Source organism: Diorhabda sublineata, chromosome 1, assembly GCF_026230105.1.
Source record: "Diorhabda sublineata isolate icDioSubl1.1 chromosome 1, icDioSubl1.1, whole genome shotgun sequence".
Classification (NCBI taxonomy): Eukaryota; Metazoa; Arthropoda; class Insecta; order Coleoptera; family Chrysomelidae; genus Diorhabda; species Diorhabda sublineata.
In genome coordinates this window covers 2219043-2235656 of record NC_079474.1, presented here as the reverse complement: position 1 = coordinate 2235656, position 16614 = coordinate 2219043, and the positions used below count along the sequence as shown (strand labels likewise).

Genomic DNA, 16614 nt, shown 5'->3' with positions numbered 1-16614 from the left:
AAGACGATTATAATTTTACACTAAAAAAATTGATATAGAACAACGTTGCCACATTTGGAAAGTTGCATGAAAATCGAGGAAATATTTATTTTTATTAAAATACCCTCGTTCCAGGCTTTAGTACCACCACTGATTGTAATACCAATATCGATCATCGGAATGATGTGATACAAATATTTATTTACGATAAATGAATTATATGAATCATTGTAGAAATTTAGCAAATGATAAGCCTTCATTAAATGATTAATAAGCTTCGAAACAAGTGTCTTGTTAGTATTTTTAAACTGTCAAATATCCCTTCAAACACCTCGTAATTAATTTACTCACGTCGTAGAAAAAATACAGTTATATCCATTGGGTCCTAAATAAATCGAAACTGACACTTGGATCACATGACAAACGATACAAATTTTATTCTTCGAGATTGGGATTAATATTTTGGATATTCTTCGATAGAAAAATGACTTTGTTTCGATTAGTTATCCTGTGTAATTCCAGAAGCGAATTCAGTGATTCTAATTGGTAGATTTTATTAAAATATTATTGTTAGTATTATCTTTTCGACAAACCCTCGTACAACAGAATTTAGTGATACTTTGCACTCGATTCCCTGAAAGTTCCATCCACCCCTCGTATTATTTCCTATTAAACAGTTCATTTCACTCAAATCCATCTTCTAATTAACTTGATATCGAATTTGGTTATCCTAGGATTATAATTTTTGGTCTAAATATAGTTTATTGTTGAATTACCACTTTTAGCTTCAATTAAAAGCTACGAGTCGAACTGAAATGTTGAAATTTTCATCTACCACTCGTATTTTATCGTTTCCTAATGGATAAACTCGAAATTTAAGTATATGACTCGAACCAACGACTGCTTTTGATTCTGGTAATAATTGCAGGTCTAACAAAACTCCTTTTTATGTTCCATACTACCCTCGTATTAGTAAACAGTTTTTTTCACTTAGTTCCATCTTCTAATTAACTTTATATCGAATTTGGTTATTCTAGGATTATAATTTTTGGTCTAAATATGGTTTATTGTTGAATTATCACTTTTAGCTTCAATTAAAAGCTACGAGTCGAACTGAAATGTTGAAATTTTCATCTACCACTCGTATTTTATCGTTTCCTAATGGATAAACTCGAAATTTAAGTATATTCTCGAACCAACGACTGCTTTTGATTCTGGTAATAATTGCAGGTCTAACAAAACTCCTTTTTATGTTCCATACTACCCTCGTATTAGTAAACAGTTTTTTTCACTTAGTTCCATCTTCTAATTAACTTTATATCGAATTTGGTTATTCCAGGAGTATAATTTTTGGTCTAAATATAGTTTATTGTTGAATTATCACTTTTAGCTTCAATTAAAAGCTACGAGTCGAACTGAAATGTTCAAATTTTCATCTACCACTCGTATTTTTATCGTTTTCCAATGGATACATAAAAAGTTCCGAGTATATGGCTTGAATAAAGTAATAACGACCACTTTTGATTTAGTTAACAATAATTATATGTCTCTTTTATTTACCATCCACCCCTCATATTAATTATTTCTTATTAAACGGTTTTTATCACTCACGTCCATCTTGGAGTTACTATTTTTCGCATACACCTCGTATTTATAATTTTTTAATGTTATTCAATGAGTAAATTAATTTTTTTTTTAATTAATAATTTTTTGTAGTTTTCTTTTGAAAATTAATTTTTATATAAATACGTTCATAACCTTTATTTATTTTATATAACAATAAACATTCTAAAACAACTAGAATCAATTAAAAGAATCCAAAATCCGAGTTTATAAGATACTAAAACCGAAATTGTACCCATAGTGAAACCGAAAGATTGAAATTCAACACCCCATGTACAAATTATTCTTAATTTGAGGTTATGTACTACTACATCATTAATTATTTAATTCGGGAAAATTTAATAAAGGATTTTTCACGAAATGTCTGCTGGAGGTTTTCGGCGTGTATAAACTTCTAGGTAGTCTAGAATATGTCGTAACTTCTTCAATTTCGTTCAGTTTCCCGTCAAGACTTACCTCTGGTGATCTAGATTTCGTTCCTGATGGAGACGAGGCCATTTTGGCGTAGTAATCAGATCCAAAACTGTAAAAAAATAATGACCCACAGTTAAATTGTGCTCGGTTTAAAGATATACTACAACTTTTTCTTATTTTTAAAAAATACTTGCCGATGTTCTTTTGATTTTTGTTTTTCTTCAAACAAAACATCCAATATCGATTTCGCCATATTTTAGTATTAATTTTGCACTAAATCTCTCGTAAACCAGCAAAATACAGTTAAAACATTAAATTGAAGTCTAATCTGGTGCCTTATCTTATCAAAGATGCTAATTATATGCTAATTAATTTATTGCCAGATCTAATTGTATAAATGATTGTCAAGATAACAAAAATATCAAAGCGACTACTTTATTATTCTTATATACAAGATAAGTGTAATTAGATATCGACGTAATTATTATTGTATAAATTTGATTTTTTTATTAGTATACGTAATAATATGAACAATCGATTTATAACCTAACCTAGTAAAATTAGAATCAAATTTGGCATGGTATCCACAATAGTTTTCATTATCTAAACTACAATTTCTATAAAATGTCATAATTAGTTCATAACACGATAAAAAATAACATAATCCGGCCCTTAAATGATTAATGGCATGTAATACAATATGGAAGCTATTCCGATTAAGTGAAACAAACAGTGTATCGTTCTCTCTCTCCCTCCTTCAATTAGTTATTATTTTCCCACTAGTGATATTTTAGAGAATTTTCAAGCATGCGCAGTATAGATAAATTGTCCCGAACGAAAGAGGAAATGAATACTGTACCCATTAATGGCAACATTGGACACGCCATACATGACATAATACAAAATGGCGTTTTAAACGAGATTTGGAATAGAAAAATCCTGTTTATTTATTGTGTTCCTAAAGTGTTTTTTATATTCTGAGTATTATTGTGACAATAATAATGTGCGAAGATGACGAAAAATTGTTTTATGAAAGCATCAGACAATCTATCGAAAAGTAAATGCGTTCAGGTGACTGCATATTTTGCATCTAATCAAGATTTAACATCGGTTTAGGTTAAGGGAGTTAAAGCCGCAAGGTAATCATCATTATGCATCATATATTATAATATATTTCAAAGTTTTTTATGTATAGTTACCTAGTTACTAAAATATAACCTATAAATAATTTTGAGATATTAAATTCGCTGTTATCTAAATTATAATGTCTTGTTAGTAATAATTGACATTTTCATTATGTCTAAATTCATTTTTAAGAAATATTTTTTATAATGAAGTAGGCATTGAATTATACAAAATGTCTCTTATATATATTTGTTTATTGTAAACCATTTCGGCGTTCAAAACAAACTAAATTTAACCGAGTTTTTAAAATTATTAGTTTAAAAATTATTAGGACTTTTTTTATCGAGTTATAACTATAAAAAAAGTGAATTAAAAAAATCCCTATCTACTTACAGAGAGGATATACCACTGTTAGATCTTTGTATTCTCTTTTCGATGTTTTCCTTCGAATAAGGATTGTTTTTCATGTCTATGGCATTTTTCCATTTTTCTTTTTCTCGTCTACTATAACTACCTGAAAATACGAAGCAGAAATATCAACTCTTCTCACGTACATCGTATTAATTCTAGGTCTAATTTATAATTAATTGTTGACATGATTATATGGATAAAACACAAGATTATTCGGTTAAAGTAGAAACGGTGAAGGTCTTCTATCACGTGACTAATACGTCAGCACAATATTCATATCCAATCGAATTAACATTTCGTTATGACTAATATTCCAAAGGTAGGCTTTTTTACGAATCGGTAATTGAAGAACAAATTAAACTATTTCAATATATGGTTAAGATCGACGTACTTGGCAAAACTCTTTTGATAAAAATATCGATATACTGGGTGTACAATTAATATAAACCGTGCTGGTCGAATTGGTTTACTCGGTGGTGTCATTTTCTGTTTAAATATGATTTATAAATCTAGAACACGATCGTGTTACCGCCCTCTAGTGTTTATTTAATTAACAAGTTGTATTACGGGGGGATATCGAAAAGTTTTCGTATCAATTATATATTTATTTACCTGAGAAATGCATTTGAACCATTTGAATTTCTTCGTCTTGTTTTTCTTCTGATTCTTGTTGGGTATTTAGCAGCATTTCATTATCAATTGATTCGTTTAGATTGTTTTGTATAGAAAGACTAAAAAATACAAAATGTTTTATAATTTATAATAATTTATTGATTAATAACTTACCGTGCAGGTGGATCCGGTTTCTTTTCTATTGTCCTAGGTAATGAGGCATATTTTTCTGTGTATTCTGCTACTTGTTCCGTGTTACTGTACGTAGATATTAGAGATGCATCTTCAACATCTGAAAAAATAATAATAAAAAAACGAAATATAATGAAAAAAATATTTTTTTTGTTAAATAAAACGAACTTACTATCATCGTCTATAGAAATATCCGCTCTAGATGTATAAATTGTTGTATTTTCCGATTCGTCATATACAGATTGTCCCCTATCGACTTCTTTCACACCCGAATCAGCGGATGACTCACTTTCCGATCCCTCCCCGTCCGCTGGGGCGTTTTCGAGGGAATTTTTACCGCCGATAATTTTTTTTGAATTTACCAATAGGTTTTGTCTAGTCGGCACAATTTCCGTATCGCCGTATTCGGATTCGACGTCTGACAGATCCGAAGTTTCTTCTACTTCTTTATCTCCTATTAATACCTATTAAAAAAAATTTTAATAAATAATAATTACTATAAATAAATGAGTAGGATTAGCCAACGATTTTACCATTTACCTTGGCGTCGGTGGTGGGTTTAGGTACTAACATAGGAACCGGTACCGGAGAATGGGTTCCTCGAAACGCGCGTTTCTGTAGGAACCAATTGGGTTCGTCGTCACTCCAAATGCCAGATCGCGTACGAAAATATTCGCTATCGTCCTCGACGTCGTTATCGGAATCGCTAGCTTGGGAAACTTCTTCGATGTCTTGTTTTATCTAATAAATAAAAATAGTTATATAGTCGTTAAATTTGTCGCACTCGATCAAAAACTTACGGTTAGTGTTAGTTTATCGACATATTTTCTGGATCCGAAGCTCGAATCGCTCTGTAGCCAATCTTCTAAGCTGGATATCGAGGTAGTTTCCAGATCTGGGTTTCTCCATTTGCTATTCAACGTTTCTTCACCGAAAAAATATTCTTTTTCCTCTTTCTGGTTTGAAGAATTCGATATTCTGCTAGACACGCTGGCAGCCGAGGAAGAAGGTCGACCATTTTGCGAATTTGAGATTACCTTAAATAAATAAATAAATAAATCAGTCGATATTTGAATAAATGAATAAATAAATAAGTGAACCAATGATGAAATGCAAAATTTATTGGATAAACAGATGTACAGATGAATAAAGAAATAATTGGTTAAATAAATAAATAAATGAATAAATAAATTCGTGATGGAACCGATAAATAAATGGATAAATGAATCCAAGAGTCATTGAATGAATCATTAGATAGTTGAATAAATGATTAAATAAATAAGTGAACCAATGTAGAAATGAAAAATTGAATAAATAAACAGATGTACATATGAATAAACAAATAATTGGTTAAATAAATAAATAAATAAATAAATTCGTGATGGAACCGATAAATAAATGGATAAATGAAACCAAGAGTCATTGAATGAATCATTAGATAGTTGAATAAATGATTAAATAAATAAGTGAACCAATGTAGAAATGAAAAATTAAATAAATAAACAGATGTACAGATGAATAAAGAAATAATTGGTTAAATAAATAAATAAATAAATTCGTGATGGAACCGATAAATAAATGGATAAATGAAACCAAGAGTCATTGAATGAATCATTAGATAGTTGAATAAATGATTAAATAAATAAGTGAACCAATGTAGAAATGAAAAATTGAATAAATAAACAGATGTACATATGAATAAACAAATAATTGGTTAAATAAATAAATAAATAAATAAATTCGTGATGGAACCGATAAATAAATGGATAAATGAAACCAAGAGTCATTGAATGAATCATTAGATAGTTGAATAAATGATTAAATAAATAAGTGAACCAATGTAGAAATGAAAAATTAAATAAATAAACAGATGTACAGATGAATAAAGAAATAATTGGTTAAATAAATAAATAAATAAATTCGTGATGGAACCGATAAATAAATGGATAAATGAAACCAAGAGTCATTGAATGAATCATTAGATAGTTGAATAAATGATTAAATAAATAAGTGAACCAATGTAGAAATGAAAAATTGAATAAATAAACAGATGTACATATGAATAAACAAATAATTGGTTAAATAAACAAATAAATAAATAAATTCGTGATGGAACCGATAAATAAATGGATAAATGAAACCAAGAGTCATTGAATGAATCATTAGATAGTTGAATAAATGATTAAATAAATAAGTGAACCAATGTAGAAATGAAAAATTGAATAAATAAACAGATGTACAGATGAATAAAGAAATAATTGGTTAAATAAATAAATAAATAAATTCGTGATGGAACCGATAAATAAATGGATAAATGAAACCAAGAGTCATTGAATGAATCATTAGATAGTTGAATAAATGATTAAATAAATAAGTGAACCAATGTAGAAATGAAAAATTGAATAAATAAACAGATGTACAGATGAATAAAGAAATAATTGGTTAAATAAATAAATAAATAAATTCGTGATGGAACCGATAAATAAATGGATAAATGAAACCAAGAGTCATTGAATGAATCATTAGATAGTTGAATAAATGATTAAATAAATAAGTGAACCAATGTAGAAATGAAAAATTGAATAAATAAACAGATGTACATATGAATAAACAAATAATTGGTTAAATAAACAAATAAATAAATAAATTCGTGATGGAACCGATAAATAAATGGATAAATGAAACCAAGAGTCATTGAATGAATCATTAGATAGTTGAATAAATGATTAAATAAATAAGTGAACCAATGTAGAAATGAAAAATTGAATAAATAAACAGATGTACAGATGAATAAAGAAATAATTGGTTAAATAAATAAATAAATTCGTGATGGAACCGATAAATAAATGGATAAATGAAACCAAGAGTCATTGAATGAATCATTAGATAGTTGAATAAATGATTAAATAAATAAATGAACCAATGTAGAAATGAAAAATTGAATAAATAAACAGATGTACAGATGAATAAAGAAATAATTGGTTAAATAAATAAATAAATAAATTCGTGATGGAACCGATAAATAAATGGATAAATGAAACCAAGAGTCATTGAATGAATCATTAGATAGTTGAATAAATGATTAAATAAATAAGTGAACCAATGTAGAAATGAAAAATTGAATAAATAAACAGATGTACAGATGAATAAAGAAATAATTGGTTAAATAAATAAATAAATAAATTCGTGATGGAACCGATAAATAAATGGATAAATGAAACCAAGAGTCATTGAATGAATCATTAGATAGTTGAATAAATGATTAAATAAATAAGTGAACCAATGTAGAAATGAAAAATTGAATAAATAAACAGATGTACAGATGAATAAAGAAATAATTGGTTAAATAAATAAATAAATTCGTGATGGAACCGATAAATAAATGGATAAATGAAACCAAGAGTCATTGAATGAATCATTAGATAGTTGAATAAATGATTAAATAAATAAATGAACCAATGTAGAAATGAAAAATTGAATAAATAAACAGATGTACAGATGAATAAAGAAATAATTGGTTAAATAAATAAATAAATAAATTCGTGATGGAACCGATAAATAAATGGATAAATGAAACCAAGAGTCATTGAATGAATCATTAGATAGTTGAATAAATGATTAAATAAATAAGTGAACCAATGTAGAAATGAAAAATTGAATAAATAAACAGATGTACAGATGAATAAAGAAATAATTGGTTAAATAAATAAATAAATTCGTGATGGAACCGATAAATAAATGGATAAATGAAACCAAGAGTCATTGAATGAATCATTAGATAGTTGAATAAATGATTAAATAAATAAATGAACCAATGTAGAAATGAAAAATTGAATAAATAAACAGATGTACAGATGAATAAAGAAATAATTGGTTAAATAAACAAATAAATAAATAAATTCGTGATGGAACCGATAAATAAATGGATAAATGAAACCAAGAGTCATTGAATGAATCATTAGATAGTTGAATAAATGATTAAATAAATAAATGAACCAATGTAGAAATGAAAAATTGAATAAATAAACAGATGTACAGATGAATAAAGAAATAATTGGTTAAATAAATAAATAAATAAATTCGTGATGGAACCGATAAATAAATGGATAAATGAATCCAAGAGTCATTGAATGAATCATTAGATAGTTGAATAAATGATTAAATAAATAAGTGAACCAATGTAGAAATGAAAAATTAAATAAATAAACAGATGTACAGATGAATAAAGAAATAATTGGTTAAATAAACAAATAAATAAATAAATTCGTGATGGAACCGATAAATAAATGGATAAATGAAACCAAGAGTCATTGAATGAATCATTAGATAGTTGAATAAATGATTAAATAAATAAGTGAACCAATGTAGAAATGAAAAATTGAATAAATAAACAAATGTACAGATGAATAAAGAAATAATTGGTTAAATAAATAAATAAATGAATAAATAAATTCGTGATGGGAACGATAAATAAATGGATAAATGAAACCAAGAGTCATTGAATGAATCATTAGATAGTTGAATAAATGATTAAATAAATAAATGAACCAATGTAGAAATGAAAAATTGAATAAATAAACAGATTAACAGATGAATAAATAAATAATTGGTTAAATAAATAAATAAATTCGTGATGGAACCGATAAATAAATGGATAAATGAATCCAAGAGTCATTGAATGAATCATTAAATAGTTGAATAAATGATTAAATAAATAAATGAACCAATGTAGAAATGAAAAATTAAATAAATAAACAGATGTACAGATGAATAAAGAAATAATTGGTTAAATAAATAAATAAATAAATTCGTGATGGAACCGATAAATAAATGGATAAATGAATCCAAGAGTCTTTGAATGAATCATTAGATAGTTGAATAAATGATTAAATAAATAAGTGAACCAATGTAGAAATGAAAAATTAAATAAATAAACAGATGTACAGATGAATAAAGAAATAATTGGTTAAATAAATAAATAAATAAATTCGTGATGGAACCGATAAATAAATGGATAAATGAAACCAAGAGTCATTGAATGAATCATTAGATAGTTGAATAAATGATTAAATAAATAAGTGAACCAATGTAGAAATGAAAAATTAAATAAATAAACAGATGTACAGATGAATAAAGAAATAATTGGTTAAATAAATAAATGAACCAATGTAGAAATGAAAAATTAAATAAATAAACAGATGTACAGATGAATAAAGAAATAATTGGTTAAATAAATAAATAAATAAATTCGTGATGGAACCGATAAATAAATGGATAAATGAAACCAAGAGTCATTGAATGAATCATTAGATAGTTGAATAAATGATTAAATAAATAAGTGAACCAATGTAGAAATGAAAAATTAAATAAATAAACAGATGTACAGATGAATAAAGAAATAATTGGTTAAATAAATAAATGAACCAATGTAGAAATGAAAAATTAAATAAATAAACAGATGTACAGATGAATAAAGAAATAATTGGTTAAATAAATAAATAAATAAATTCGTGATGGAACCGATAAATAAATGGATAAATGAAACCAAGAGTCATTGAATGAATCATTAGATAGTTGAATAAATGATTAAATAAATAAGTGAACCAATGTAGAAATGAAAAATTAAATAAATAAACAGATGTACAGATGAATAAAGAAATAATTGGTTAAATAAATAAATAAATAAATAAATTCGTGATGGAACCGATAAATAAATGGATAAATGAATCCAAGAGTCATTGAATGAATCATTAGATAGTTGAATAAACGAATAAATAAATAGAATGATAGAAAATTGATTAAATGAAAACATTCATGAATGAATAAATGATTAAATAAATATTAGATTAAGTATATGGACATATAAGAATAAATAAATAAACGAATAAATATGAAAATGTGTATAAAGAATTGAATAAATGAATAAACAAATGAAAATAAAAAAAAACTAATGTAGAAAAGGAAAAAATGGAAATGAAGCGTCAAATAGACAATAGAATAGAGAGAAATAATAAATAATAAAAAATAAATAAATAAAGAAATTGGGAATAAGAAGAATATTTACACTGTGTGTTTAAGAAAAATTGAATTCAAGTGATTTAAGTGATAACGTGAATATAAATGTACTGAATAATATTTATGAAAATTAGACAAAAAATCACACACAAAACCCCCTAGAAATAACTCACTTTATTATAATTATGTTTCTTCTTTGTTTTATTTTGTATAAGAGACACGATAGCCATAATTCGCACTGCATAATATCTTATTGATTACACTTGTTGAAAAACGAGAAGCCTTAAAAAACAACCTCACGTTCTTAATATACAAGGACGCATCAATAAATTAATAAAAACTCAAACTATTCGACTTACTTTATTTAATATGGCCGTGGCGAGAAGATCTTCGTAAGTTTTATTATTCAAATCAGCCGCTCCTTGTTGCCGATTTCGAAGGTGCGGCATGCTGAGCACTTCCTGCAGAAGTTTTTCTATGAGTTGCTTGAGAGCGGCGTGAGCGGTGCATGGCGATTGCTGACCGGTTAAAGGAAGATCTAAAACGAACACATCGATTATAAATTTCAAATTCTAGATATATTTTTTCATTTCCCTTGTAAGTTAATTTGGTATCTCACCTAACACAACTTCGATTATGTAATGGTATAAATATAATCCAGCCGCAAATAAGGTCCATAACGTCACTACGATACTCGACAAAACTGCTAAGAACATGTTAAAACGATATTTTTGGTATTTATTATATATCACAGATAATCACTATCGGTTGACACCTTTAAGAAAATACGGTAAATTGGGATCGTTTTAACCATTTAAAAGACGCAGCTCAATCAAATAACGGATACCTATTGACCTTTTCAGTTACGACACGAATTTCAGAAACTAATTAAATTATCCATCTTCCCTCGTATAAATAATAATTCATTTGACCCTGTACAATATTTGTATTGTGCTTTTTTTCACCTTATAATAAATATTAATGTATGGTGAATAATTTAATCGTTGAATTTCAAAATGTTCCTTGTATATTTTTTTTATTTAATATATATGACGATTTGGAAATAAAAGTGAAATTATTTTAATTCAAAATGTCCTAATAACACTATTAAAACTCATTTGAAAATTGAATATTTTATAACGTCTTTGGCCCACCTCTATTTGAAGCAAGATGGCGGTTATCTTGTGGAAGGTTGTAACCTTAAAGACATCTGCTCTGTTTATTATTTCTAAATATTATTATATAAAGATAATTTTGTAATGAAAAACTATATTTTTTGCGTTTTAATATATATAATATACAATTTTTGAATGCTGGCAACGCTGTGTGATTTGAGAGCCACAGTTGATTCACAGAAAGGTTATAATGAACGTATTGTTTCCTGTTTGTTTGTTTTTTTCGGTATAACACGTTGGTAACCAAAATTTTTAAAACATATTAAGTTATAAATCCAAATGAACATTCTAAAAGTACTAAGAAATTGTTTTAAAAATATTAGATTGTCAGAATTTTTAAATGTCAAGAGTATTGAATTTTCGCATACTACGCCATCTCTACTTCCAAGTTCAAAGTAGAAGTCAATTTGTTTTTCGTGATGATTTATCTTGATTTTAGGGTTTTGATACAAAATCAGTTGATTTATACTCAAAAAGACCTAAAATCAAGATAAATCATCCCGAAAAACCAAATAAAAAGGTCCATGATGTAAAAAATATAAATATGTAGATACGAGTTTTATTTATCACTCGACAATCTTAATTAAATTATTATTTTATACAAATAATTAACGATATATGAATGAATAGACTGTAAAGCAGGTAAAAATTATTTACTTGAAAAAAAAAACGTTTGGATTTATCACTTAATGACCTTGAAAGTAAAACGATACATCTCGGTTTATATGTCACCGCTTACCGCGCCATCTCTACTTTTAACACAAAAACTATTTTACCCTAATACAGGAAACTATGAAATAAGTTCAAAGTAGAAGACAATTTGTTTTTCCTGATAATTTTAGGGCTCTTTTGATACAAAATCGGTTGATTTAAACTAAAAAGAGACCTAAAATCAAGATAATGAATCAGGAAAACCATATAAGAAGGTCCATCAAAATATAAATATGTAGATACAAGTTTTGTTTACAACTATTACCACTCGACAATCTTAATTAAATTATTTTTTTATACAAATAATTAACGATATATGAATGAATAGACTGTAAAGCAGGTAAAAATTATTTACTTGAAAAAAAAAACGTTTGGATTTATCACTTAATGACCTTGAAAGTAAAACGATACATCTCGGTTTATATGTCACCGCTTACCGCGCCATCTCTACTTTTAACACAAAAACTATTTTACCCTAATACAGGAAACTATGAAATAAGTTCAAAGTAGAAGACAATTTGTTTTTCCTGATAATTTTAGGGCTCTTTTGATACAAAATCGGTTGATTTAAACTAAAAAGAGACCTAAAATCAAGATAATGAATCAGGAAAACCATATAAGAAGGTCCATCAAAATATAAATATGTAGATACAAGTTTTGTTTACAACTATTACCACTCGACAATCTTAATTAAATTATTTTTTTATACAAATAATTAACGATATATGAATGAATAGACTGTAAAGCAGGTAAAAATTATTTACTTGAAAAAAAAACGTTTGGATTTATCACTTAATGACCTTGAAAGTAAAACGATACATCTCGGTTCACATGTCACCGCTTACCGCGCCATCTCTACTTTTAACACAAAAACTATTTTACCCTAATACAGGAAACTATGAAATAAGTTCAAAGTAGAAGACAATTTGTTTTTCCTGATAATTTTAGGGCTCTTTTGATACAAAATCGGTTGATTTAAACTAAAAAGAGACCTAAAATCAAGATAATGAATCAGGAAAACCATATAAGGTCCATCAAAATAGAAATATGTAGATACAAGTTTTGTTTACAACTATTACCACTCGACAATCTTAATTAAATTATTTTTTTATACAAATAATTAACGATATATGAATGAATAGACTGTAAAGGGGGTAAAAATTATTTACTTGAAAAAAAAAACTTTTGGATTCATCACGCAATGACCTTGAAAGTAAAACGATACATCTCGGTTCACATGTCACCGCTTACCGCGCCATCTCTACTTTTAACACAAAAACTATTTTACCCTAATATAGGAAACTATGAAATAAGTTCAAAGTAGAAGACAATTTGTTTTTCCTGATAATTTTAGGGCTCTTTTGATACAAAATCGGTTGATTTAAACTAAAAAGAGACCTAAAATCAAGATAATGAATCAGGAAAACCATATAAGAAGGTTCATCAAAATATAAATATGTAGATACAAGTTTTGTTTACAACTATTACCACTCGACAATCTTAATTAAATTATTTACACGAATTGTTTTATAGATATAATTAATGATGATAAGTGAATTAGTAGATTATAAAGCAGGTAAATATTATTTACTTGGAAAGAAAACGATTGGATTTATCACTTAATGACCTTGAATGTAAAACGGTTGCATCTTCGTTCACGACGTGCCACCGCTTACCGCGCCATCTCTACTTTCAACACAAAAGCTGTTGTACTCCAAGCTTCATTTATTATAAATCGATAAATTCAATTGAATTGTTTACAAGATATTTGTAATAAATGATAATTATGAAAGAATTAATAGAAAAAAATTTTACATTCGATCCACTCGTGTTAAAAGGCGTAACGATAATAAATTTTAATAAAATTGTTATTCATTATAAAGTTTCATAATAAAAATTAAATAATTTTTTGTGATACTATTTTATAGATGTTTTTATGAGGTGTTTGTTTATTTTAATTAATATTCTTAACCTTGAATAATATTTTTAATCAAAAGTTGCTGAACAACGACCACATTGAAACGATACAAAGTTTTCATCAACGACAACGATAAACGATTGGGATAAAAATGGAGGTCAAAAAGGTTTTAAAATATTTCAAATGATCTTTATTAGATATTTGAGAAGTTTTATTTTCCACGAGGGGTTAGAATATTCCCACACGTGTTTAAAAACAAACAATAATCACAGGGATCTAAATCTGGCGAACATTGTGGATGGAATGTTCATTTGAAGAATGATTTTTTTTATTTTGAGTGATCTAATATCAATTTTACACTCAACTTGAGATTTGTTGATGACAAACACGCGATGTTGCGCAAAATGGCGGTTACCGACAACATTGTACCACTTGATAATTACGTATTAAACTTACAAGGCGACTCTAATAATTCTAAAAGAGATAGAGCGACGTATGTATACTAGATCTGGAGATAAATACAAAAAATATACTTTTGAAAATATCTTATATACCAGGGATCACTTAAATTTAAGTAGGACATTAATTTGATATTATTTTCCTGTATTGTGTCGATTAAAACGATCCGTTTAGGTATTCTGAGTACAAAATCTACCCCTTCGAGTTCTAGAAACAATAATTTGATATATACAAATGAAGAATCACTTAATTTCAACGTGAGATAAATTCGACATCCATCATATAATCCAGATTTGACCCCTAGCTATTACTGATTGTTTTAGGACAGGAAAAAAAGATTTGAGAACGTGAAACTGATGGTATTACCACTAAATTAGGGGGAAATTTGTGATATTACATCAGTTACCTCGTAGAATTTATTTTAGAGTTTATTATGATGAATCTATTAGTTAATGTTAACGAGAACATGTGCAATTACACCATAGAGATAAGATAAGATTAAAATAAATTTGTAGTAAAATAATATTCGAAATACGTGCGATGGAAAATATTTTTCAAAAAGGTGCCCACCATATCACGAACAAGTTCACTTAAAACCACACTTGGAACAATGTAGAAAAAACAAACGACATTTTGTATTATCAATTTCACGTTACACTATAACACACAAATACTAGAAATACATTTAGACATTGCGCAGGCTTTGCTTATATGTGGATATCGGTAGTCCAAAGCATTTTAAATTTTCACAAACAGCTTCGAACGAGAAACTCGAACTGAGTTACCTTTATTAGATAAGATGGTCAAGGTGATACCACACGTGGGGGTGAGCGGGAAATTTTTTAAATACTTATATACAATATGATAAATTAAATGTATGATATTTTTCAATCGCATATTTAATGTGTCTCAAATACTGTGGAACAGAATAAACGACACTATAAATCAAGCTTTAGAAGAAAAAAAAAAATACTACACATCAGTGTTTTTAGACGTTAGAAAGGCATTCGACAAGGTTGGTTATATGAAATAAAAAAAATTGTCTTGAAATCACATACTTCAAACTATTAAACTTCCACCTAAACGGTTTTCTTTGCATGTACAACGATCTAAAAATCTTCATATCTCCCGAACTATTGGGCGTGAACCGGTCCTGGCCTTCCGAATTTTTTTTCCGGAACCTCCAATTCAACGTACATAACAAACCGCATTCACTTCCGTCGCCGGAAGTCTTACCGTAAAGTAATAATGTTATTCTTTATTTTTGCTACACCCTGTATATAAGGAATTAGTTTTTGTACAATTGCAATTGATAGAAAAAAATCTGTTGAAAATATTGAATGAAAACCTCGAAAATTTTTAAAATAAACATTTTAATTTATTTTTAATAGAATGTTCCCGATCTCCCCTACGTTGAATGTAATATGATGAGTTTCTTTAGAAAATTGAAGGTTGCGCAAAATAGCTATTATTTATGATAGCAATTAGGTGGTTTTCCTTGTCGAGTTAGTTGCTTAGATCTTCCAGTTTGACGTAAAAGTACAATCGAATACCTACCTCATATAAAAAGTAAAACCATTTTTTTTATAAATATAAAATATGAGTAGAAACATGTTTTTCGGTATTTGTTGTGACAAAAATCAAATTGTTTAGTCGAAAGCATCATAAAACAGTAATTTTTTTCACAATATATTTTTGAATACACCCTGTAATTCGAGGTTATAACTTTTAATCTCAATTTATCATTTAATATTCGTTTAAATTATTTTTCATATAATTTCATTGCCTCTCGTATAACTATGTTATATTTATATGGTGTTTTGTTTTTGTGTCAATGTTGTTTTGTATTTTTTTCAAGATTTCTATTTGGTATAGAGTTCAATAATGGAAATAAATACTTCTCATTACCATTGAACCCATTATAGGTATGCAAATACATGACCACGACGATATTTACTAATAAAAAAAATTTTTCGAAGA

General features: G+C 27.2%; 1 protein-coding gene across 9 annotated transcripts in view; it reads right to left on the bottom strand.

The window, feature by feature from the left end:
• The window catches only part of LOC130450504 (uncharacterized), a 46413-nt gene that overhangs the window by 6109 nt on the left and 23690 nt on the right, over positions 1-16614 (bottom strand). For 5 of the 9 annotated variants that reach the window (XM_056789298.1, XM_056789126.1, XM_056789205.1 and 2 more), the window contains 8 exons: positions 10731-10909; positions 5157-5393; positions 4897-5097; positions 4529-4820; positions 4339-4456; positions 4165-4283; positions 3535-3655; positions 2059-2125 (listed from right to left, as the gene is read on the bottom strand). In XM_056789298.1, the coding sequence (XP_056645276.1) occupies positions 2059-2125; positions 3535-3655; positions 4165-4283; positions 4339-4456; positions 4529-4820; positions 4897-5097; positions 5157-5393; positions 10731-10909 (1334 nt within the window). Of the gene's footprint in view, positions 1-2058; positions 2126-3534; positions 3656-4164; positions 4284-4338; positions 4457-4528; positions 4821-4896; positions 5098-5156; positions 5394-10730; positions 10910-10990; positions 11219-15169; positions 15418-16614 lie in introns of those variants that run through there. The other 4 variants (XM_056789457.1, XM_056789380.1, XM_056789540.1 and 1 more) reach the window with 4 other exon arrangements.